This window comes from Bombus pyrosoma, linkage group LG1 (assembly GCF_014825855.1).
Source record: "Bombus pyrosoma isolate SC7728 linkage group LG1, ASM1482585v1, whole genome shotgun sequence".
Lineage (NCBI taxonomy): Eukaryota > Metazoa > Arthropoda > Insecta > Hymenoptera > Apidae > Bombus > Bombus pyrosoma.
The window spans coordinates 820,654-847,304 of record NC_057770.1 but is presented as its reverse complement, the minus strand read 5'-3'; the positions used below and the strand labels follow the sequence as shown (position 1 = coordinate 847,304).

The 26,651-nt window shown below is 49.2% G+C and overlaps 2 protein-coding genes across 2 annotated transcripts in view; both read left to right on the top strand.

The window, feature by feature from the left end:
- The first annotated feature begins 594 nt into the window (after positions 1–594).
- Positions 595–1,867, top strand: LOC122569320 (rRNA-processing protein FCF1 homolog). Its single transcript, XM_043730230.1, has 5 exons — positions 595–746; positions 901–983; positions 1,068–1,139; positions 1,216–1,525; positions 1,608–1,867. Exons 1-5 carry the CDS (start codon positions 744–746, stop codon positions 1,749–1,751), a joined length of 612 nt encoding a protein of 203 aa, XP_043586165.1. The 5' UTR covers positions 595–743; the 3' UTR covers positions 1,752–1,867.
- Positions 1,868–2,000: 133 nt separating this feature from the next.
- The window catches only part of LOC122569271 (cadherin-related tumor suppressor), a 69,847-nt gene continuing 45,196 nt past the window's right edge, over positions 2,001–26,651 (top strand). The window contains exon 1 of the mRNA XM_043730103.1: positions 2,001–12,278. Coding sequence (XP_043586038.1) covers positions 6,918–12,278 — 5,361 coding nt within the window. The 5' untranslated portion in view covers positions 2,001–6,917. The remainder of the gene's footprint in view (positions 12,279–26,651) is intronic.

Genomic DNA, 26,651 nt, shown 5'->3' with positions numbered 1-26,651 from the left:
ACACACTCTGCTTGTGTCTGCGAAACTTGAAATTGAATGGTTTGATGAAATTAACAGGTCGCCTAGAAATGAACAAAAACTTAAACGAAATAACCTTTAAAACAAATAATTATATTTTAATAACTTAATTACAACTTGAGAAAACTTTGAACTATAACAATTTTTGCGCCTTTAAGAAATACATCTAGACTGAGTTCAGCGTTACAATTCTCTTTTATTTTCCAATATAAATTTGTGTAATATTTATGTAATGAAAATTGATTTTATTGAAGTTTATCATATAGCAAAGCGAGTGATTTATATCTTAGCAATGTTTTATTCTATGGCAATAAAGGTAAATATGCAAATTGGCGAATGATCATAATTATAATTGATAAATAATTTTAACATTTAATCAATAAATTTGTTACTAAATTCTCTTTGTTCGTTATCTTGGCTACGTTGCTGCACAATTTATTTTTACCGTCCCAATATCTACACTATGTGGAGCCACTTAACAGCGTACATATTCTACGGGTAGTTTCACATGGATGGCGATATTAAGGTATATATTACAATCAGGTTCATATTTTAGGTTGGTATGGGTAATAGATAATTAAACAGAAAATACTAGTGTTGGTAGTACTGAACGGTTTTTGCAGGTGATTTATAACGCGGTACATATTTTGAAATGAAAAATTAGATTATCGATATACTAATTTTTATTGTAAGCATAATAGAGTATCGAATATTAAACATAAAAAATGGTAAATAACATTTTATTTATAAAATATTACATTTCTTATAAAATATGTTAAACGTGTATTTAGGTTATGTTTTAAAATTTTGATATTGCAATAATTTTGTTTAACTTATACGCCAAAACATAAAGTTATTTTTCAACTTATTTGAAATGTACAGGGAAAAAATAAGAGGACGCGAAAATTTGTTATGCAAAGATTTGCACAAATGAAAAAAATGATAAGCCTGACAGATTCAAGAATGTAAGTCAATTTTATTATTAGTCACAAAGTAAAAAAGTGTTACAATGTAGAACCACCTACATAATGTATATTTACGATTTGTAGAAAACCAGAGCTTCGTGCACCACCAAAAAAAGTTAAAAAAGAAAGTTCAACTGAAATTAAAATAACAGAAGCGTAAGTATTCTCGTATGTGTTTTAATATTTTTATAATATTAGATTATAAAATTATATCATTATAATGTTATTATAGTCCCCAGCAGTCCTCTGCATTATTTTTCCATTATAACACACAACTAGGACCTCCTTATCATATTTTGGTAGATACAAATTTTATAAATTTCTCTATTAAAAATAAATTAGATATCATAGAAAATATGATGGAATGCCTTTATGCTAAATGCATTCCGTATATAACGGATTGTGTGTTGGGTGAAATGGAGAAACTGGGCCAAAAGTATAAAATAGCTTTAAAGATTATGAAAGATCCTAGATTTGAAAGGTTAAACTGTATGCACAAAGGCACGTACGCGGATGACTGTATCGTCAATAGAGTAACTCAAGTGAGTATAATTTATTCCAAAATCAAAAGTCTACCTAACAGTACTTATAATTTATGGTACTTATAATACTGCAATTTTTTAGCATAAATGCTACATTGTGGCAACTAATGACAAAGATCTAAAGAGGAGAATACGAAAAATACCTGGTGTACCTATAATGTACGTTGCTCAGCATAGGTACACTATAGAAAGAATGCCGGATGCGTATGGAGCACCTAGAAAATAAACACACTTTTTTTATTGTATAAATTCATGTAATAAAGCTTGTACATTTTACTCTCTAATAATCTTCATCAGTGAATAAATCTTTGACCAAACCTTTTTTTTTATATACAAAAGAAATTTTTTCCCTGGTTTTCTTTATTGCTTTTTTCTCTTCCATTCGAAGGTAGTCCAGAAGCGACCGACAATCGACACATTTTGTGCGGTTGTCCAACGGTCGAAGATAAACAGAAGAGAACGTGTTACAGTTATTGTTCGGTGAAACAATGAAGCTGTTGCATGTAACGCCCACGTGACACACCGCAACTCGATAGAATTTTACTGTTTTGTGAATGATGCTGCCCCGTATATGGTAGCAACGCGAAATAATGTTAGACAAGTGGGCGCAAAAGACCATTTCGAGTGAGGAACGATCTGCGGTAAATTTATACGGGCGTGACACGCAAAATAAGTTGTTAAGAAGTTTGCAACGATCCACTTTCGCACTCGGCCAAGATATCGCGATTCGGTAAAGACCGTGTTGGCGATCGTTACGCTTACCTACGCGGAAAGCGATCAGATTTCTGGTCGAATCGTAGCTTTCTCGACGAATAACGATCCATCGTATACCATCGCGGATCTACCGATAAGATTTACGAAGTACGCTTTGGCGGATGCCCGTTACCATGATCAAGTGATCTATCTTGTACAATTATATTGGTAAATCGGCCTGCAGGAAAGTACGTTCTCTACGTATGTTCGGAAAATGATACCAAGTTGAGATACTTGCAAGATAAGAATACCTAATATACCGTTTGTTGAGGGCCGCGGATGATTTAACGTCGAACGGAAGATTTCAAGAATAACGGCGATTATTTCGCTTTCTATTAAATTTATCACGTTCATTTATGGGAAGCGTGTCGCGGATAAATCACCCTTTGTGCCGAGATTAGTTATTCCTACCGCGAGTCATCTTGGCTGACTTTTCACGGTTATTACTACTTGTTTACCGTGTCTTCTACTTCCATTCAAAACTCACATCCAATTAATCAAAGTTACGTTCGAAAAAATCGCTTTTAACGTTGCAGTTCTTCTCACACTAACGCGATCGCGATACGGTTCAAGCGACCAAATGAATTGTAAAACTGGTCGTATCACACAGAGCTCGTATCGTATCGTCTGGATAAATGTCAGGACGTTTTGTCGTCTTTCGGATCGTAACCTTTCGAATATCATGGACCAACAAATGGCATATGCATGCACGTTGTCGTACCGCTGAACATCGGATATCAAGCACGCGGATACCGGCGGCATCCTGCCGCACCCTCTTTCGCGACAAATACTTGTCGTTAACCTTTGCCAATCAGGAAGTTGATATCATAAAACCGACACGTTGTCGAGCGTCACTTTATAAAAATCAAGCAAAAGATCAATTTCCGACGGATAGCTTCCGTTCGAAACGCCTTGATCAGATCCATTTGGATAAAAAGATCCTTAAAACGTTCAAGTCGAAACTGTTGAGAGGCAAAGCTTTTGAGACTCCTAATTTCCCGTGGCATTCCATCCCGCGCGCGCAATAGGTATGTGCATACTTTCCGTTCTTGCTAGATAACGATTTCTCAAACGTTCCTCGAACCGTCCGTACACGGGTTTAATCTTATCCACGCGACGCTGTGTTCAAGATCCTACGTTACGTCGTGAAAAAAAGGAAGAGGAGAGAGAAAAGAAGAAAGGAAGAAAGGAAGGAAGTGACGGTGGGCGCATACGCGTAAATCGGGTTAGCTATCGATACGGTAATCGGCACATACGGTCGGTAGAGGGAGGAGGAGTCCGGTGGTGTCCATATAGCGGCCGGTACCCAGTAAACTAGATTAAAGGAAAACAGCGAAGAGAATCTAGTCGCGCGTGTAGCTCGCGCGGCCGTGCTCTCGATCGAGAGAAAAAAGAAGACGGAAGAGAGCCGAGAGGGAAGAGAGGTGGAAAGTTCGAGCGAAGCGTTCGATCGTGGTAACGGATTAGTTATAAAAGTGGCTACAGGGCCGCGGATATATATCTACGGCATCGTGGTTCTAGACCTCTCGTTCCACCGCCTCTCTTCCTCGCCACCCCACACCCTTGTCAACCTAACTGCATCTTTCTCTCTCTTGTCCTCTCCTCTTCGTTCTTCTGCTACCCCTCCTCCCCCGCGCATTATTCATCTCGGTCGTCCTTTCCTCGTCCCTCCGATACGACGCAAGTTTCGTCTTCGTTCCTCGGCTAGCTCCATCTCCGTTTCACGGGCAGCCGGTCTCTTTCCCTGGTGCGCCCGTAAGCGGTCCTCGTTGCGAACGCTTCTCAGCGGCGGCCATCTTGCATACCTGAGCCTCCGCATTGCTCGTTCCTCGAGGGCAAAAGGGAGAATATCTCAGCGCGAGACGACGCTGGGATGCGCGAGGATAGAGTCGAAGGTGGGAGGATAACGGCCGCGGGGACAGAGACGGGGAACGAGGGCGCTATGAGGGGCCCGGCCACCTTCCGCAGGAGAATGGAGGGGCAAGGAAAAGACACGTAGGGCCCAGGGTGGGAGGGAACGTGCATGCCGGTGGTGGAACTAGCATGCCCCGAGTGGAGAGAGAAAGCTCGACCGACGAACCTCGCATCAGACGAAGAAAGAACAAGGTAAGATGGAGACACTACCGGAACGGACAAAGATGGGACGAACCAAACAGCCTAGATGGAGGAGGATAGAGGCAGAAGGGCCGAGAGAAGGAGAACCGCGAATGTTTCTCTAGACGAAGAGGGAAAACGCTATCGATACTTGGTTAGACAAAGATGGTCTAAGTTCCAGAGAGATAAGGATGGAAACCGGTGTCTCGGAAAAGGAGGGTTCGCGAATGCTTCACTAGACGAAGAGGAAAAGCAACACCGATCGCTAGAAGGAAGGAGTTAGAGAGGGAGGGAAGGAGGGAGAGAGAGGGGGGAGAAAATGCGATGTAGATAGGTTGCCTGAGAAAATCGGAGAGAAAAGAAAGAGCATGCGGGCCCAGATGAGGCTTTTCTAAATACGTCTGAGAAAGAAGGTGGATCGAAGAACAGTGGCAGGAGGTGTGGGGGGGGGGGAGAGGGGACGAAAGAAACAGAGATAAGCTGAGAGTACAGGAGACCAAGAGGGATAGAAAGTGTCGAGCTTGGAATAAGACGATGGATCAAAGAAGTTTGTACAAAGTCGAAACGGGAGGAAAGATATTGATAAAAGGGTGGCAAAGGAAGTGGAAGCGAGAGAGGAACACCGACAAAGAGCGTTGGCGCGTGGAAGAGAGAGGAAAGGCGAAAGACGGTGGCCGAAGAGAGAAAGAGAAAGCCGAAGGTTTCTTCGAAGAAAGAGAAAAAGTGATATCGATGGAAGGTGTGCGAGCGCGCGGCAAAGGAGCGGGGAGTGTAAACGGTGAGAGAGGAGAAACGGAGAAGGAAAGAGAGGGGAACGAAGGAAGAGCGAGAGAAACGGATGCATACATCGGGCCCGATGGATCGGAGAGGGACGGCGTCAGCAAGCTCGAAGAATGCTTCTCCTGGCAGCGGCGAGGTTCTGGGACCGTCTCGGTTCAGTCGAGTCAGGTCAGTCCTCGGGAAGGTGATATTCTTCGTCGTCGTACGTTCACGGGGCCTTACGTCGTCGCGTTTACGGCCCACGTTACTCCTTCTTTTCGCTCCTTTCGTGTACGTGTGCGCGTGTCTTTCTTTTTTACCCTTTCGTTTCGTTTCTCTTCTTCGTCTTTCGGTTATCTTCCCCCTGTAAGTTTCGCTGGTCGCGCACACTCGCGTCTTTTCGCCTCTAGCTCTCGCGTCTCTCGCTGTTTACCCCTCGATCTTCTTCACCCCGCTTCCCCCGCGAAACCAACGTTTCGCGAACGTGGACGCACGGGAGAAGCACGGTCGCGTGCGCGAGTGCGAAACTCATCGCGACACAAACTACGACTCTGATACGACGACGTTCGAGTTTCCACGAGCAAGTGTTCGCCAACCGCCGGTTGGTCGATGGATGATCCCATCATAACGTGTAACGTTTGAAGAACGATCTCGTTACGACGTTGCACGTCGCACTGAGGAAAAGCGCACCGTGTCGTGCCGCCGGAAGATCATCGTCAGCCAACGACGTGTTTGTTTTGTGCCGTTAGTGGTGGATGTGCTGCTGGGAATCAACTTTGGATGTTTGACTGTGCGAAGCAAAGGCTCGATATCTGAAAGTGATTCGATCTCGGATCCCATCCGTACGTGGCACGGGAACTTTGAGAAAGTGTCGTGTCGAGAGGAAAAGCCGATACAGAAGAGGGTGAAAAGCGGTGGGAACCGCGAAAAGCGGAAAGATCGCGCGTGCCGGTGTATCGAGTGACACGGAGGAACGCGAGGGAGCAGCGACCGCGAACGTGGTCGGAAACCGTGGCGGCGTCGCGCGAAAAATCTTGATCCGACAAGGATCCGCCACCGAACCACCTTACCCTGTTTACCGTGCGCGTATCACAGGGTGGATCGTTCAGATTTCGGAGAGGATCGAAAAGTTGGTGGTGGTGGTGGAGGTGGTGGTGGTGGTGGTGGTAGCAGTGGTGGTGGTGATCGGTGGAAGGTGGAAAAGTATCGAGGATCGGAGGCGTGCAGCATCCGCAGACGCGTTTCGCGAGGCGCGGCTCTGCGGGTCAGTGCCCCCTCTGTCGGCTCGAGTCTCTCGTGTTCACTTGACTTTCCGCGGCAACGAGCAAAAAGGAGCGAATAAAAAAGAAAACGCCCACACCTTCGAGGCATCCTTAATCCGATTTCGAGCCGAGCCCGGTTAGAACGTAGCCCGGTTTCGAACGAAGAAGCCGAGAGAAGCTGAGAGACACGGACCTACGAACACGGATGAGCAAACGGATAGAAAGAAGGAAAGAAACGAATACACACAGAGAAAGATCGAAAGCATGGAATCCGTTAGCGATCGAAGCAACTGGTCGGCCGCTCGTTGACTCTCGGATCGTTTGGCCTCGTGGTTCGGTCGTGCCATGTCGAGCGTGCCAGCACCAACTACGTGAAGAAAACGTACAAGAGGGAAGATGAACGTGCGGCCGACGATGAGGAAAAAGAACGAGAGGTAGTATCAAAGGAGCAGCGATACTTTTATGTCGTCGAACAGGAGAGGAATTTAGGTAAGGAAGGGGGCGTGTTCGAAGGGACAGAAGAGATGATCATTCGAAGTTCGATGGTCCTAGCCCTGGTCCTGGCACTGTTGTCGGTGGACCAAAATGGCGGCCAACCGAACGGCCAGGAGAGACACGCGTCCGATTATTTTTCTCGCAAACTACCTCAAAGGGTGACGCGACTGGTGCCACGACGGTCACCGATGTTACCGCAGGACAGCGCGGCCGCGATGGGCCTGGCGATGCAGAGCAGAGCGGTCGATACCAGGGTTCAACTGGAGGTCAGAGAAGGCGAGCCAAAGGGGACCCTGGTGGGCCTGATACCGGTCAAGCCTGGCTTTACCTACAGGTTCAACGAGCCGCCGCAGGAATTCGTGCTGGATCCCGAAACCGGCAAGATCAGAACGGCCAAAGTCCTCGACAGGGAAGCGTTGAGCAGCGATAGGTTCGACCTGGTCGTGTTGTCCAGCCAGCCGACCTATCCGATCGAAGTGAGGATCCTCGTGCTGGATATCAACGACAACGATCCGGAATTTCCGGAGTCGAGTATAGCCGTGAGTTTCTCGGAATCGGCGGTGGTGGGGACGAAATTATTGCTGGATGCTGCCACGGATAAGGATACGCTGGAGAACGGCGTGGTCGACGATTATTTCATCGTGAACGGGAACACCGATGGGAAATTTCGTTTGGAAGTGACCGGTAATCCGACCGGTGAAACGTCCTATCTGCATTTGGAAACGACGGGGAAATTGGACCGAGAACAGGTAGAATTTTATTCGTTGAACGTTTGCGCGAGGGACAGAGGCCGACCACCGAGGTTGGGTTATCTTCTGGTAAACGTGACCGTGTTGGATGTGAACGATAATCCTCCGATATTCCAGCAGAGCGACTACGTGGTCGCTCTGAACGAGAGTGCCCCGGTAGGGACCAAAGTGTTGACGGTTCACGCGACGGACAAGGATTCCGAGGACAATTCCAAGTTGACGTATTATTTGCCGGATACCGAGAGACAGTTCACGATAGACCCGGAAACAGGCACAATAACGACGGTCGAGCCTTTGGATTGTCCGCAACAGAGTTGCACGATCGCGGCGCGTCTAGGAGACGGTTGTCCAAAGAGCTGCGTCATAACGGTCTTTGCTCGAGATCACGGCTCGCCGAGGCAGGATGGCCGGACCTACGTAACGGTGAATCTATTGGACGCGAACGATCACGATCCTGAAATAAAGTTCAGCTATTTCCCATCTACGCCGGGGTTCGCCACCGTCGACGAGAACGCCGCCAAGGATTCGATCGTGGCCGCAGTCGCGGTTATCGACAACGACGAGGGCCTGAACGGCGAGACCACCGTGGAAATTCGTGCTGGCAACGAATTAGGCCACTTCAGACTGGACAATACTCCTAGTTTCGATATAGTGCGGGTGAACGGTCGACTGGACCGCGAGGAAATACCGAAATACAATCTGACCGTGGTGGCGACCGATAAAGGCACGCCGCCGCGATCGGCAACCGCCTACCTCGTGATCCACGTGAACGACGTTAACGACCACGAACCGGTCTTTCAACAGAGCGAATACTCCGCGGTGCTGTCGGAACTTTCGCCTACCGGCAGCTTCGTGGCTAGCATCTCCGCGACGGACGCCGATTCCGGATTGAACGCGAGAATTTATTACGATTTCGACTCGGGCAACGAGCAAGGTTGGTTCGCGATTGATCAGGACACCGGTCTGGTCACCACCGTGGCCACTCTCGACAGGGAGGTGCAAGGAAGCATAGAGTTGCACGTGTCCGCCAGAGACGGTGGTCCCAATCCCAAGTATGCTTCGACTCACCTCAAGGTCACGATTCTCGACGAGAACGACGAGGCGCCTAGATTCTCGCAGAACGTGGTTCGCGTTACGTTGTCGGAGAATACACCGCCGCAGAGTCTCGTGGCCACGTTGACGGCGGTGGACAACGACCAAGGAACGAACGGTAGCGTCGCGTACAGCTTTCACTCGAGCGTGTCCAGGGACTATCCGAAAACGTTCGCCCTCGACGGACTGACCGGCCAATTGACCACGAAGGTAAACTTGGATCGCGAGACCACCGCCGAATATCAGATCCTGGTAATCGCCAAGGACCAAGGTACTCCGCCGCAATCGTCCACGGCGACGGTGATATTGACACTAGAGGACGTCAACGACAATTCGCCGGTGTTTTATCCGTGGAGGTACCTGATGCCCATACCGGAGGACGCCCCGCCAGGAACATCGGTGGGCAAAGTGACGGCGACCGACGCCGATGCTCGGGAAAACGCTCAGGTCAGATACTCGCTGGAATCCGGTGGCGAGGGACTTTTCACAGTCGACGAGAGAACCGGCGAGATCACGCTTCAGGGTTCGTTGAGGGCGGCTCACAAAACCCTCTACGAATTGAACATATCGGCCAAAGACACCGGGGACAGAGTGGCTGGCAGAAACGCTCTGGTTGAGATCATTCGCGAGGAAGACTTGGAACACCTGGAGTTCGACACTTACAACGGTTACGAGTTCAGGATAGCCGAGGACAGGGGAGAATGTGGCGCGATGTCGAACGTGTTCGCTCGAGACGCGGGCACCGTACAGATTACGCAATACGACAGCTCCAAGATCTCGTATGCCATCGTGTTCGGCGATCCGAAGGGTAACTTCAAGATAGACGAGAGTACCGGCACGATCAGTACTTCCGGGTGTTTAGATCGGGAGCAGGTGGCTTACTACAGTCTGCAATTATCGGCCAGAGCCGGACTGGCTTACGGGCAAACGTCCGTAAATATCACGGTGCTGGACATTAACGACAACCCGCCGAGGTTTCCCAAGGGCGAGATCGGCGACGAGGTGCTTCTGAAGGAAAACGCGGCCGTAGGACAAGAGGTGTGCCTGGCTCGCGCCAGGGATCGCGATGCCAGCGCCAACGCGAGGATCGTTTATTCGTTGACTCACAATCCGGGAGGACAGTTCAGGGTCGCAGAAAATTCTGGCATTATTTATCTGGACAAGCCGATACGAGCTGCGCCGGGAACGGTACTGCACCTGGAGGTAACCGCCACGGATTCCGGAAATCAGCCGTTATCCGCTCAGCATCAAGTCAGGGTAACCATCGAAGACGTAAACGACCATACGCCGGTGTTCAAGTTGACCAGCTACGAGACGTCGCTACCGGAGTCCACACCAGTGAACGATAGATTTTTCTCCCTGACCGCTATCGACGTCGATCTCGGTGCTAACGGCCGGGTGTTGTACAGCATAACCGACGGAAATACCGAGGATCGGTTCGGAATATTCCCGGACGGCCAGTTATACGTGAAGAACGTTCTTGATCGCGAGGAGCTGGACTATTACGCGCTCGAGGTAACGGCCACCGATCAAGGTAGCCCGTCTAGAAGCTCGGTAGTACCGGTGGTCGTTCACATAATCGACGAAAATGACAACGCGCCGGAATTCACCAATTCGAGCTTCGTCCTCCACCTACGCGAGAACGAGCCACCGGACACGTTCGTCGGGAAATTATTGGCAACCGATCGGGACGTGGGTCGCAACGCCGACCTCGTCTTCTCCCTTCCAGCTAGTCAACAGGACTTCACCGTGGATCCCAGAAACGGTTTCATCAAGTCTCTTCGAGTGTTCGACAGGGAGCTGCTAGTAACCAATACCGGTAGCAGCTACATTACCTTGGAGGCTACCGTCACCGACAACGGAGTCAATCGACTTCGCGATCGAGTCAAGGTCGTCATCTACATCACCGACGTCAACGACAATATCCCTCAGTTTCAGAGGTTACCGTACAGGGTACAGGTAAACGAGGGTGCCGCGATCGGCACGCAACTATTACGAGTGTATACCACAGATGCCGACGAAGGATTGAACGGGGATGTGTTTTACTCTCTGGAGGATGGAAATCAACACGGCCGGTTTGCCATAGACGAGGCGACCGGACAGATCTCTCTGACGAAGGAGTTGGACCGCGAGACTACGGACGCGTACGTGTTGACTGTAGTGGCGCACGACGCCGGCTTGGAAACTCGTCTGTCCTCGAGCACGATCGTTCACATCGAAGTGCTCGACGAGAACGATAACGTGCCCCTGTTCGTCGACGATAAATCAAGCATCTCCGTTCTCGAAACGACACCGACCAACACGGAACTACTTAGGTTCAAAGCCACGGATAACGATCTGGGACCGAACAGCGAGCTAGCCTTCGCCATATCCGCTGGCAACAGGAGGGACACCTTTTACATCGATCCTCTGACAGGGACGTTGTACTTGAGAAAGCCGCTGGATTATGAGGAGCTGGAAAAGTATACGCTGAACGTGACCTGCAGCGACGGCGGTCATCCGAGGTTGAGCTCCGTTACCACGTTGATCGTCGAGGTTATCGATGCCAACGACAATCCGCCGGTGTTCCCCAACACCGCGATAGCCAGACAAATTAGAGAGGGAATTCTGGTGCACACGCCGATAGTAACCATCACGGCGGAGGATCCCGACTCGAACGAGAACGGAGTGGTCACGTACTCTATCGCTAGTCAAGATCCGGAGGATCAGGTTCGAAGATTCGGTATAAATCCATCCACCGGTGTCATACACACCCTGTTGCCGATCGATCGCGAGGAAGTCGACACCTACAAGTTGGTGGTCGTGGCGACCGATAGCGCTCAACCGGCTAGCGCCAGGCTGTCCGCGGAAAAATTGGTCATCGTCATCGTCGAGGACATCAACGACAACGCGCCGATCTTTGTCAGCATGTCCGCCGTCGTGTTACCGCTCAAAGGGAATTACTATCAGTATCAAAAGGAGATTACGGTTACCCAGCTGGTCGCCAGAGATCTGGACTCCAGCACCAACGGTTTGGTCACCTACGAGTTACTTAGATCGAGCATCAACTATCCGGACATGTTTCGAATCCATCGAAACACGGGCCATCTGACGATAAGGCTGCCGCGATCCCTGAAGAGCAGCTTCGAGCGGGTCTCCAAGTATCAAGTAGGGATCCGCGCTACGGACGAGGCCGTTCAGGCGGAACGAAGATCCACGGAGACCTATTTGACCCTGATAGTGCCCGGGGAAGATGGGGACGATCAACCAATATGGGAGCACCGTGGCCAGATCGAGGGCAGCGTGTATGAGAACGAGCCGATCGGCACAAGCATTTTGAGAGTGAGTGCTCGCAGTCGTAGATCGAATATCGATCTCGAATACTACGTGACGAACGTGACTGCTGGTAGCGGCGGTCCGCAGGTCGACAGATTGTTCGACGTCGACACGAAGACAGGTATATTGTCGACGGCTGCCGCGCTGGACAGGGAAACAGGAATCCAGTGGTACGAGGTGGAGCTGTACGCCATCGGTGTTGGTGGTACCAGGCCCAGTACGACGTCCACCAAAGTAAGTTCACGTCTTTGATTGATCATCCCGGAGATATTAATGATCCGGTGCGTTCTGAAAGTCATTCGCCGCTTTTTGTCGAGCAGATTCGTCTTTCCCCTCGTGCAGCTTTCTTTCTCCCTTTCTCCGGGGTAGAGAACCGCGAGCCCACGATTCTAGCTCGTTGCTTTTTGCGTTTCGTCTTGCTTCACGCGGCGCGCACGTCGACGTGCTAAAAATTCCATCCGGTGCTCGCTCGAAACGATCCGTCCTGAGGAAGCGAGCGATAGCGACGACAGTAATGTGCGGTTTAACACGCGCAAAGTTTCCCTCTGGATTTGGGGCGAGGCGGCAGTCGAAGAGAAAAACCGAAAGAAAGAGATAATCGTGAGAAACACGGGGATGCGATCGACGCGCGGCCAACCGTCCTGCAAGCCTGTTCATCACCGGCGGCTCGTTCATCACCGGTTAAACGCGACTGCATGGATTTATTAATCCACCGTCAGGGCGCGTTACGCGTACAGGCTTCTCGTCTTACGACACGATAGACACGGCGATTCGTCTGCTTGGGAATCGCGTTACGTAAGAGAATGATCTTAACGTAATTAGGGTCAACGATGGAGAGTCGCGGCTAAGAATCTGCAAGACTAGAGTATCGTCGGAAACAATACGTGGTCGAGAATGAGCGAGAGGAGAGGAGCGAAGAGGAGGGAGGCGACCGTAATAGCGGCCCGAGAGAACAGATCGGATTAATCGCGAGATGGTAGGAGAAATCGATATCGACTATGTACGTACTTACGTTCTTCCCTCGAGCTATTAGCCTCTGCGATCGGGAATTACGCGAAATACGCGAGCGTGGAAAAACGAAACGGCCGTGACTGCGAGCGATCACTTTCCTTCGAATCGTTTTCGAATTGAGGAATTCAGGGTCGTCGAATTTGAAAGAGGCGGCGGGTGGAGGACCGTCGTCTACCGATAGGACATTTCTCACCGAAAATTAGCCGTAGAATTTCTGGTGGTGGGTTAGGAGGCTACGCGACACCGTGTATAATTCCCAACTAAAAGGCAGCCAGTGGGCGACGAGGGGAATAGGATAGTTGTTCGTTTTGGAAAAGGGCACGTGTTCCACAGCGCGGGACCATCCCTCGTTCCACCACTATCGTCGACTATCTTTGCGATATCCATATAGCGTAGGTATGTGTGTGTGTACGTGTGTATGCGGTTATATACACGTAGTCACGCACACGTCCATAATGGGGATGATCCAGCAAAAGCGAAAGGACGAAAAGAGGGACAAAGACGACGAGAACGAGCTAGAAAGACGCGCGACCAAAGAGTGGGAGAGAATAAACGACAAGATGAACCGCGTGCCAGGAAATCAAGTTGGATTCGAGTCGGAGCTGCTGGTGCTGCTGGCTGGCTCGCTGCCGGAGGTTCAGAACTCGAGAAAAACTTGATCTCGGGTGAACGCATACAAACAGCCGGACGTAGGTAAAAGTCGGTCCATCTTTACCCCCGGTGCGACTGCTGCTGGTTGTTGCTGCTGCTTCATTTCTGAAGATTCTCTCTCCCACCCTGATCTCTCCCTATGGCTTGCCTGGCCCTCCTCCCCCTGGAGGAGTGTGCTCCCAGTTTCGGGCCCTGCTTCTTCCTATCTTTCGTTTCTTTCGTCTGTCCCCGTCTTCGTCGTTTCGTTTGACCCTACCTTTATCGCTCGCTGTGGGATCTGTGACTCTCTTCGGGAACCGACTACAGTTCGGACGTTTTTGTTCCAGACCCGACTTTTGTTCTCTCTTCTCTTCGGCTCTGCTCCTTTCTCTTTCTTTTCGCCCCTCCTCTCTCTCTCTCTCTCTCTCTTTCTCTTTCTTGTTTTCTCTGTTCTCTCCCTTTCTTCCTACGTCTTTGCCCCTCATCTTTCTTTTACCCTTTCCCTTTCTCCGTTCGTTTCTCTGTTGGTTTCTCTGCTGATTTCTCTGCCGGTACCTCGGTGCGCGCAACCTTTGCAACAGGGCCCGGCGGTTCTTTTTCTTCGTTCGGCCATCGACTTCGTATCATCGGTTTTTTGCACCGGGTGCACGGGGATGAAAGCGGGGACATATTCGTAGCCGATGTCGTCTCGGATCGCCTGGCATTTTTGTCAAACCTTACCGCGCCCGGTCAATTAGAACATTCCTCGACCGGGGTAATTCAATTTGCATGTTGGACAAGGCGAGTCCGTGGTAGAGTTTCCAGGAGAAAAATTAACAGGGCCATCGGCCTTTAACTTTCACCCGCTGTCTTCCGTTGATTCGAGTAGCTGGTGGTCAACGATGACGTTCCGATAGTTCGTTCACGATCGCCTCGTTGACGAATTTCATTAGCGCGGTCGCCCTATGTACACACGAGGAACCGAGGCGTTTCAAGGTGAAAGAAAAAAGAGCGAAGCGGGTCGTGGATTCGATCGTTGGTAGGAACGCGCGCCTGAGCGTGAGTATTATTCAATTTCCTTCGTTAGGATCGCGATGTTAACGGACCTAATTACCGATATTAAACTTACCTTTGGTAACTCGTATTCGTAATACAGTGTTATTAACGCGAGTGCCGTGATAATTACGAACGTACCGTATCTGTTTAAGAAACGACTAACGATATGAAAACAATTAACGTTAAGTAATACGGCCAAGTAAATTAGCCTGGGTCGCGAGCCACTCGTCTCACGATAGTTTCAATCGACGGTCCTTCGCGCTATCGCGGTATTATGCCCTCGATTTGAAATTCTTTTTCCGACTTATCATCGATCACAATCTACTTAAACCCCCTTAAATCTTCGAAGGAGAGCGTGCCACGACCGGCTCGTTAATCGAAACTTTCCACTTCCATTCGTCCTACGTGAAATATCGTTTGTATCTAATATTAGAAAGTTGGAACGGATAATAATAGCATCGAGTAATAGCCGGCGTGCCCCGATAGAGTCGTCGAATAAAAAGGATCGTCTCGGGCAACGGGGATCGTTGACAATGGGTCGCCATCGAGTCGAAAAGTTGCGATTTCAACGGGAATACGATAATCCCCGGGCGACAAAACGAGGGAAACACGGATAAATAAAGTAAGTAGCACGCCGTTTGATTTAAGAAAGTGGCTTTAACGTGATCTTGATGTATGGGCGCGCGAGCCACGGAACGGCAAACCCACACACGTTCGCGCGCCAATGGGTGGGTCCAGAGAGCTCGTGCGAAATGTAGGCGTAATGTTTCCTTCGTCCTTTTTTCTTTTTCCTTTTATTTCGTTTTCTTCTTCCTCCTTCTCTCGCCACGTTAGATAAATATATCTGGAGTAAAGCGTGAGCTCGCTGGCGCGCGTAGCATACCGGTCGTGTACGGCCGAGTGAACGCGCGCGAACGGGCCCAGAGAATTTAATAATAGTCGATGATAATTATGTCGGTGTCCGATTAATAGCGCTCGTTTAGCCGCGATAAACCGTCAATTAACTACGCCGACGTTTTCGTCCTTTCTGAAATATGGCCGCGTAATAACGTATATAGCGATACCAGCGGTTAAATCGTTATTGCCGTATTAAGGATTTGGAACGGCGAACTGCGAGCCACTTTTTCGACCCTCTGTATTTAATATTTCATCGATGATCGTTCGAATTCCGTTCGACTTCCGCAAACGCGGTCCCAGCTCCGGTCGAAACCTCTCTACAAAGTAAATCGCTATCCGTATATCGTACGCGGAACGTGTGACCATTCACGATCGACTATCTCGCCATCTTCGCCAGATAGCGTACCGTTCAAATTAATTCGCACAAAGGTGAGATGAAGGCCACGATTAGATTCGCTGTCTCTTCTACTGCGAATCGTATGATTAGTTTATCGATACCAACCGACCGAGCAGTGCAAAGATGTTGGTTGATAAAGATTCGACGATTCTCCGGAGAGGTCGATATACGAAACAAGAAAAAAAAAAAAGAAAGAAATAGAAAATGTCTTTGAAAGAGCTTCCTCGATTATTCTTCGTAGCTATCTACGTAGCAAAACGGGTACTCGCAAACGAAAGTAGTCTCCTGAAACTTTCATTCTTCTTTCCATGTAATCTCCATGCAAGTACGTCGTTTATGCATTTCAATGATCCCGTTTCTTCTTCTTTTCTTTCTTTTATCGCCATTCGACGACAGCGAATCGTTCCATCCGGTTCCATCGATCGTACAACGTGTTATTATCAAATGCACTTATCCAATGCCTGGCGATCGTGATTTCCGTATCTGTCCTGCCGCTGCTCGATATAGTTTATGCCGCTAAACGCGAAACCGTACTCTCTACTTACGAATTAATTTTCCATTCGTCGTTTCTGCCGTCTGTCACGGAGAAATTGTCGTGACACGATACGCTATCCATTTAAGTCGCAACAGAGAATTTTTAACCCCGTGGTACGATCTACGGGAAAGCTGCTCCAAAGGGGAAAGGTCTACGTTAATACCCTGCTCGCTCATCATCATTATTTTCTCTGTTTTTTCTGCTTTTTTTTTTTGCTCGCCTCGACGTTGCGCCTGTACCGTTGCAGCAACAAAGTCTAGCCAGTAGCCTCGCAAAAAAAAGGTCCGCTACATGAAAACCGCCGATCGAGCGATGCCTCGCTGTGCATTCTGTGGTTAACAACGGTATCCCGCGACCATTTCACGATGTTTCCCCTCCCCTCCGTTAGGTTTCACAGGGAAATAATCAACCCCGATCTGGAGAGCTTTACGTAACGCGAATTACCGTAAACTTTGTCACGATCGAAACGAGGATCCATACCGGTCGTCGATTCGTCTTATCGTTTCTATATTTTTCTATATATTTGACATATATTCCTTTTTCCTTCTTTTTCTTTCTTTTCTTTTTGCGACGCGTTAACCGTAAGTTATTGAAATTAAAAGCTTGAACCATTAAGAGGCGCGGAGCTGCGAAAGGAGCAGAGAAAATGATTTACAAGGGTGCATTTATAAAGTTCGTCGCGTTCATTCGTCGGCCGGTGGATCTTCACGGGGCACGAAATAAAGGAAATCGGGATGGCACCTTTAATGCTACGCTAATCTTCTACTTGCTCATCATCATCATCTTCGTTCTCGCTTCGTTGCTGTTGTCCGTCCCCTCGTAATCACAATCGTCATCCTGTTCATTTTTCAACGTCTTCTTTAGAAGGCGTAGCGCGAAGAAGAATCGGAACGAAACGACGCGGACGGAGAAATCAAATCTGTGGGCGTGAGGAATTGCGAACACGAAAGCTCTAAAATCGTTTCTCTGTAGCGAGGCTCGCTCACCTTCGCTCGCAAAATTCATCCCCAACGGTGTCTCTCTTCTCTCTACTAGGCTCCGTATCGTGCGTATTCTCGTTGCGAAAAGATTCCTCAGACGGAACGTGGCGCGTCAACGACGAACGAACGGATGCCTGTCGTTGATCGAATTACGAGAGCGAAAATCCGTGGCCACGAGATAAGGAAATTAGCCGCGGAAAAAGTAAGAACGAAGAGAAAGAGCAGAGGTGGTAACGGGGTAGGAGAAAGATGAATCGTAACAGAAACGAGACAATTTAAAGGCGGACGGTGGCCGGTGTACGGAGGAGGAGAAAGGAAGGTAAAGAGAAAGAGAAAAGGAATGGCAGCGTTACTTAACGAGGGAGATTTAAGCTTCGTTCCGCCCGCGCGCGCATTCCTACCACGCCGAACGATATTTCAAAAGATATGATACTGGATGAACTTGCACATTTGAACGAAAGTCGGCGTATCGATCTCGGTCGTACGCGCAGAGAGCGAGAGAAAGAATTACCTAAAGTTGCCGAGGACGGGCTGTAGATCGATTAAAAAAAAGAAGGAAGAAGAAAAAAGAGAAGAAGAGGGAGAAGAAGAAGAAAAAGAAGAGAGGAAGCGAAGCGTGACGGGGAGGTCGTACAGGATTTTATCTTTCCTCGCTATCGATATAGACGTTAAAGATTCGAACGTGGCTCTTTTAGCGTCGATATATTTTCTCTAGATATACGCGTCGGTAAGATTCTGCGGCGAAGATGTAACAATATTCCTGTGCGCGTCCCAGTGAGCAGACCAAACGCACAACAGAACCCCCATTGAAATATTATTCTTGTTAGTCTTCTGAAAATGTCACCGTAGAATACGCGCAGCAGGAACCTCCTATGCCGGTCTCGAGATTCGTCTATTGAAATCACCGGTCGCACAAAAAGGACGAAATTCCAGAACCGCATACCGTTTATCCCATGGATGATCGTCCCGTGCCCCGTGGGGATATCTTCTCGATCTCTGCGTTCCGTTCTGTCTTTCTCTGCCTCTCCGTCATCTTCGACTCCCGCTCTGTTCCACCAGCATAGTCGAATCCTTTAAAGGACTTATACACTTCTGCTGCCACTCGTTCACCGTCCGCCGTTCGTCGTTCGCCTTCCCAATGCAGGGCCACTGGGCGCGCGCATTGTTGTTCCTCCTAATCTTTACCTGCTTTCCCAATGTCCTGGACATTTGACACGAGCACTCGAAAACCAGGTATTCTCGCCATATAATTTCACTGGTATTCTTTGCATGAAACCTACCTTCTCCTACCTCCACCCAATTCACTCTCCTCTCTTTTTCTCTCTTTCTCTGACTTTCTTCACGCTTTATGGATATTGATCACCGATCTCGGATTTATCCACCTTAGAGCTTAATGAGCCTCTTTTGTCCCTTCGTTTACTTTGCATCCTATCGATGTCCGTGGCTTGGCTCGACGTTTCCTCTAATTCTTACCTTCTTTTCTTGTTTTTGTTTCTTGTTTGTTTTCTTTTTTACCTTCGTACGGACGTATCTCGTTCGTTACACTCGAGTTACACGGTTGTTAAGTTGGTAAACGTTGGACGCTGGACCGACGAAAACGGACTTTAACGACAATTCTAGGCGAGTGTTTGCAAATAAGCGTGTAAAGACGAGCCGATGCGGAGAGAATCGATCAATTTGTGGATACGCGTTACAAATTAATACTCGTTACTATGATCGACGTTTTTACGAGGCGGCAGCATCTTTTTACCCGACGTATTTACGTGTGTAACTGCTTCAATTTAAAGCGATCGACGAAAAGCGACGGCAAGAAAACGGCAAAAAGCCAGATCCACGGAAGATTATGGGCATTATTCAATTATGACATCATTAAGGGCTTGTTGCGCTTTCGAGACGTTTCACCGTCTGCCCTCTTCTGTTCTTTCATCACTCGTAAACGCGTCCAGAAATAACGCGTTCCACAATATGTCCGTCCCATTGGGCCCTCTGCTTGCATCGAAAACGCCGCTCGAAATTCGACGGAAATTTTTAAACGATACTCAACGCGAAATTTATACCGAAACGTAACGTAAAGTAGAGGCGTAAGTGGCAAATGAAGTTATCTAAATGTTCCGCGTGTAAACACTTTTAATGCCGTGCGAATGTTTCGCGGAACAAAGTTGCGAAAAAAGAAATTAACCCTTTTAGGACGTTTCCTCCGCTTTTATTGCCATATTCGCCGCGATAAGGGAACATTGCCCCTTGCGTTTAGCGGTCGTTCGGTATCCTTCGAATTCCATATTTTTCCGACGTTTCTCGATCGTCGTTTCGCCGTTCGATATCGCAGACACGCGAACAACGATATTTCAGCTTAATCGTCCAACCTCGATATCGGATATTTCCTATAAAGCAAGAGGCTACGATTAAAAAAGATTTATCGACGTTCGCGTGCGAAAGTATAAATCGCCGATGGAATTCGAGGGAAAACGGAGAAGCGGAGAACAAGGGAAGAACGATTCCACGAACGCTATCTTTTCATAATCGGTTGACCTTCGCATAGTGATCATTCCTGGGAACTATGTCCCCGGTAAAATACTACTTGGTTGGTCCTCTGGTTTTTATCTCGCGGTTCAGAAGCGCGCGCTCGCTAATGACCGTCAGATACGATTCCAGCGTTTTCGGCCCGACTCACGCTCTTACCCACGACGACTAACCACTCGGTGGAACCTGTACCGGTGTTGCTGCCACCGGTGCTTCTACTTTGCTTCTACTTCTGCCGTATCGAGTTCGGTCTGCGTTCCACTCGATCGTCCGCGTGCCTGTTCGCCCCATCACCATCTTCCGTTTCTTTCTTTTTTCATAATTTTTTCTTCTCCTTTTCTTCTTCTTCCGAGTTTCCACGTTCTTCTAAAACACAAGCGGAAAAACACGTTCGTGTTTATCGCAAGATCGAACGTCCATTAACCGACTCTCACCATCGATGCAGCCCCTTTTTGTACTTTTCACTTATCCTACAGCGCCGTCTTTTTATCGGTCTTCTTAAAAGTTCGACGATCGGGACCCTGCCCCTTTCTCCTTCCATGTTTTAATCCGTTTGGTCGCAAACAACGCATTCTTTCAACGGTGTCGTCCGAAGATTCCCGTCGTCATCGTGACTCAGAAATCAGTGCGGCTAAACGTAAACACGTTACATCACGTTACAGGCTTGCCCATTATTCTGACGAATTTTTTCGCCGGTTATAAAGGAGAACAAAACGAGCATTTACAGACACGCGTTCGTCGGTTGGTCTTCGATTATTCACCGGCTCGACGAAAAAGTTGACTGGAGGCTCGCGGAGCGAGAGACGCGACGACCGTCGTTGGAACCTGGCGCGGACGATCGTTTCAACCCGATTTCGTCGCACAGCTGCTATTTGTTTATCGCTCGTAAACCGTTCCTCTTCTCTTCCCTGTTCGCGTAATTACATCGGATGGCGACCGAAATATCGATCAGATATTTTCGCTTACGTAATAATAAATTATACGCGAGTAGGGTACGTCGTGCGTCCACGTGTCGCGAATCTTCGCAGTCGACCGAGACGAACCAAACGTAAACGTTTCGTTTTCTCGTCGTTTCGACTAAATAAGCCGCGTGACTTCGCCTGGAGAGGAAAATACGACGACTCGGTGTATATTCTTATCGAAAGTTATAGGCGATGAGTGGAATAAATCGATCGAAAAGGCTTGGCAGGCTAGTCTTGGTGGCTGGACCTCTCCGTTTAAAAGGAGCAGGTAGTGAAAAGGTTGAACGTCTGTCTCGAGTGGCCTGCAGGAACACGCGTCGCCTATACGTAAAATCGAATGATGCATAGCATCGGTAGATTCGGTCTCCCGTGGCCCGCCGTGAAGCTTCTCCTTGAGATTACCGCGCTTGATTTACATTTATTTAGGTCCCCTAGACAAACACTCGAACAAGGAACACGAATCTCTACACGTCTACCGGACTCCCAAGCAATTTCATCTGTCAAACCCCTTCGTATCGCGACGTTCTTTCTTCTCTTTCCGCTTTCTTCGAATACTACGAATCGTCGATTAATCATCTCGTCGACTACCACCACGTTTGCCTTGTGTTTTCGGTAAATCGATATCCGGTACGAGTTTGAGAACACCCGATCGGCCACGATAGCCGCGCGATTTCCTTCGTACGGATATTAATGGCGAACGAAACACGTTGGGATCCGTCTTGTTGCTTAACGACCAAGCAATTGTACAAAATAATTAAGCAACAGATTAATCGAGATAATTACCGCGAAACGGAGCCCCGTATGTTAATAGAAGGTTAATTAAGCGCGCACAATTATGCCGCGAGAGATTTTCTGAAGATTCGAGAGCCGATAATCGGGCATTCGCTTTCGTTGCTCGTATCATCCTACCTAAGAGAACTAACAGTCATCTGTCCGTCGATTTATTCGGTGCACGGAGACGTCAGCGTGAATTAGCGTTAGCGAGGCTACGGGAGAAAGGAGAAAGAAAGACGAACACGCGCGCGCGCGCGCGCGCGCCTTCTCTTCGTTTGCTGCTGCGCCTCGCGTATGTGTACGATACGTATCAGGAATGTAACTATTCGACCGATAGAAAGAACGAAGAAGAGAACCGATGAGGAGAGACAGAGGAAGAGGGAGAAGGGGTGGGAAGGGGAGGGAAGGGAAGGATGGGTGCGAGGTAGCGGGCAAAAGAAGAACGAACGAACGTAGGGGACGGAAGAAGGGAAGGAAGGCTTAAGCGCAAAGGAAATCCGATTTTTCCTGACGATACTGGCCGGTACTGGGTTTCTGTTCGATCGGAGGCAACGTTCGTTGGAATTAAAAGAGAACGGCGAGAGAAGATCGTGAGAAGACGAAGACGCCGATGGTGAAGCACCGAGACGGTATAAAAGAAGAAGAATGTTTCGAGAAGAAAGATGACGAAAGGAACGGGGAGGAAAAGGGAAGGAGTAGTAGCGAGGCTAACAAAAAGTGCAAAGACAGGCAAAGAGACGCGTTAACCCCGAGAGTTTAGATTCTTCGGAGGACTCTCCGGAGGAGTCTCGTTTGTCTCCTTCGTTGGAGCCTCTTCTTCTTCAGCGGGGTCGAGCCTCTTCTCTTCCCTTCTTTCTCCTTCATAGGTCGGAGTCGCGCGTTATCCTCCTTCGTCCTCCTCTTACTACCATGCAGGCTGCTACGTCTACGGTATTAGTCTACCTTGCACGCAGAATACTACTCTCTCCTTTTGCCGGTCGTCGTTGTTGTCAGCCTCCTCGTCGTCCTCGTAGTTCTCTCGTCCTTGTCGTCGTCGTCGTTGTTCGTCGTCGTCGTCGTCGTCGTCGTCGTCGTCGTCGTCATCGCCGCCGCCGCCGCCGCTGTCGCTACGTTTATCCTTCTCTTCTCGCTCCTTTCTACACGCTTATTCACTGTTATTCTCCATCTTACACGCTCCGCGGTCTCTTCCTGCTCGTCCTTTTCATCTCGTCCACTCTCTCGTCTTTCGTCCTCCTGCAGTCTCCTCTCTTTCTTCGTTTTACACGATGCCGCGCTCCCTTCCTCGTACACCGGCAACGATGCTTTTACTCACTTCTTACATTCTTCCTCACGCATTCTTACCATCTCCTTCTGCTACCCTCACACTTTCCCTTCTCTCTCTCCTTCTTTTCTACACTCTCTTACACTCTGCTCGTCCCTCCCTCTTGGCGCTTCTTTCTCCGTTTCCTCGCTGGTTTGTTTGCTCTCTCTCCTTGTATTTTCTCTTCTCCCTACCTTTCACCTCTCTTCCTCCGCTTCTTCGTCGCCGTCGTCTTGCTCCTCTTCTTCGGCGCCTCTTCTTCCTCTCGTTTCGTACCTACGTAGAGCGTCGTCCGTCTCTGCTGCGTGCGAATCGCGCGCTCGCTCGCTCGTTCCTTCGTTCAGGGCTCTTTCATTCCATAGACATATATCCATCCCCACTTGGCCAGCTCGCAGAGTGGTCACGTTGGCTCGTTCCCTCGGCAAGGCTGCTCTTTCTCTCGCGCGGTGGCCAACGGGTCCTTATCTTATGCAGAAAGGTGGTGCGGAACCCACCGGACCCCTTTGCAAGGCCCCGCATGACATTAATTTTGAAATATTATTTGGGCCCCCCTCCCGTGCCGCCGCGCGTGACGGCCTCTCTTTTCTCTTCAGATCTCTGTCCCTCTTCCTCTTACGAAACTTCTGCCCTCTCCCCCTCCCCCCTTGCTGCGAGCCACGGCAATTCGAGCCTCTCCTCTTATACCTCGAAGCTTTTCAAACGCTTCGGCCGTACGAAAATTCGAGTAAAAATCTGCGCGATCCACGACCAGAGTTTGCAAGTTCGAGGAACTTTGCGGCGTTTGGGTTATCGCGAAATCGTACGCGATGCCCGCAGTGTTACCGTGACACGATTTTCTCGGAAATCGGCGTCGACTCGTCTCGAAACCACCTTCGATTCGATTCCACCGAATAGAAAGGCGTCTCGTCTCGACAACGTCCCAGCGACTTGATGTAGGAACGTCGCGCCCGAAATTTCCGGGGCATCGATGTCCCCGATACGACGGCAGGATAACCGGTGGCTTAGAGGAAAAGACACGGAATTTCGCGGCTGAGAGAACGCGCGAAGATGGATATTCGAATCGCATTGTATTCAAATGAGGCTGTTCGCCCGCGACTGCACCGTACGTCACAATCGTACGTACGATTTCGGCCAGAGCCTATGAAAATTTATCGGTTACCACCCAAGATGCTCGTCCGAGAGTGGTATAACCGTAATCCATGGTGATAGAGAAAGATCTCGATGCGAGAGAGGTCGGCGTTGGTTTACCATCGACCGAGATGGAAAACGAAGAGAGAGAAAGAGAAAGATCCAGAGTGTCTGAATCATCTGTACGGCGGCGAGTTTAATTCGCTGTCGCGGAAGAATTACATTGGATTTACGAATGCATCACGCCGCGAGGGAATTATGAAAAATATCCGTGGAATGCGTGTCGTCGTTGGTTCGGTCGTTCGCCGCGTACATAACGATTCTCTCTGTTGGTACGCGCGTACGTACACACCGCGAGCAATTGTCACGGGATGCTTCCAATCGTGGATAGGGCGCGCGCGTAAAGATAACGACGGACACAATCAGCGGTCCAGACACACGGAGCCGCAACATTTTAAGCCTGCCGGACAACCGAATACTCTTCCAGAAATTCGTTAAAACCAGATAACGCTGAGCTACGGTAATCTGTGGGACCGGGTCGTCGTGTTTTTACGTTGCCGTCGATGCGTATAATAACGCAGTTAACGAAATTCAGCCTCGTCTTCTCGGCCTTAATTTATCCTTAATTTAGTCGTAATTTTTCTCCCATTTACCACCCTCTCGTTTCGACGAATAAAATAGATTCGAATCTCTTTCGCGGTGAAGTATCAATCGCGCCAGTGGTAAGATAATCCTAACGACTGTGGCTAATAGATAACCGTGGTTAAAAAAAAGAAGAAGAAAAAAGACAAGAGAGAAAGGAGGAGGGAAGGAAAAGTAGGATGTTCGGTCGATCTGATCCTTTGTTGCATCCTTTTCTACTCGGCTACCAGTACGTGGGTTCAACGATTCGAAAACACGATCGTGCTTCCTGCACGAGCACCGGCATGAAAAATAATGCGGAATAGACAGATAGAATAACCAGGCCGAGAGATTTTCTAATAGGATGGCTGGGAAGGGCGTCGAGTATATCGTTTCCTCGTCGACTCGGCTCCAAGTGGCTGGCTGGCTGGCTGGCTGGCTGGCAATAGGGGGTGTAGAAATTGCGGAGGGAATCGGCTCGCTTAATTTCCAGCAAATGGACCATTGTATTGAAATATTCGAAAACGTTTCGTGGAAGTTCGCCCGTTCTCCCCGGCTCGCTTCCCGAACGTATAATTCTCCGGCAGTACCGTACGCCAGCTTGTAACTTCTCCGGAAGGAATCGACCTCCCAACGATATCTAACGAGCTATCTTTGGCAAATTAAGCGACACCCGACCGGCGAACCGAGAGACACACGGTGGCTGGCACTGCCGGTGCTGGTCGAACGGAACCGGCCACGGTTACACGCGCGATTCTACCGAGCAAGCGTAATCACCCGTTATTTATGAATCCCGCGATGCGTACATAGAAACGCGTGGCAAGCTTTTAGCTATGCGGACCGATCCACCGTTCGCTAGTTCTCGCTAACTCTCTTTATCTCTCTCTCTCTCTCTCTCTCTCTCTTTCTATCTGGATGTCGATATCGAGGGAAGAGAACGAAACGAAGAGAAAGAAAAGGGAGGCGCGAGGACTCGCATCTCGAGCCCTCGAGAGACAACCAAACGCTCTTCCAGATTTTCGTTAAAAGAAGATAACGGCGGGGTACGAAACGGCAAGGTAACGTAATGTAAGGCACGCACGCACTCACACCGGCCCAATAATGTACACGTACGTGAGATCGAGGGCGTGGGGCCCCTGGGCTTCACTGCTGGCAGAAGGGGACTTATATACCGAGGCACAGCCGGCTTATCGGGCATACATCCTCGCTCGCAGATTAGCATAATGTCTGCTGCAATGCGTAGGTACTCTACCCCTCCCCCTCTCCCCCTCCCTCACTCTCTCTCTCTTTCTCTCTGCCCTCTTTCCCCCCTCGCTTCTTTGCTTCGTCCCCCTGTACCCCTTCTCTCTACTTCCCTCCTCACCCACCTCGCTACCTCCCTCTTGCTCTTCCTCTTCACTTCTGCCGCGTTTTACCCTTTTCTACTCTTTCGCTCCACTCTTCTCGTTGTTCCTTCCTCTTCGTCCTCTTGCTCTTCTCCTTCTTCCACTTTCGCTTCTTCAACTTCGCCAAGCATCTCGTCGTCCTCCTTCGCTCGGCTCTCGAGCCGAGCACCATCCTCGTCACCATCGCGACGGACTCGTTCCGCTACCCCTCGGTAGACACCCGAGGGAGCAACACGCCGATGATAAAATAATAAGGATAACAGTGACGATAACGACAACGATAATAGTAAGGGCGCTAACAACGATCGTAACGCTAATTACGTTATCTATGAGCCGGTATCGACTTTTCACGCGTATCGATCAGCTCGCTGGAACGCGGCAGGAGCGGCGAGTTGGTGGTCGAAAATCTGAACGCGAGCAGACGACTTTTAG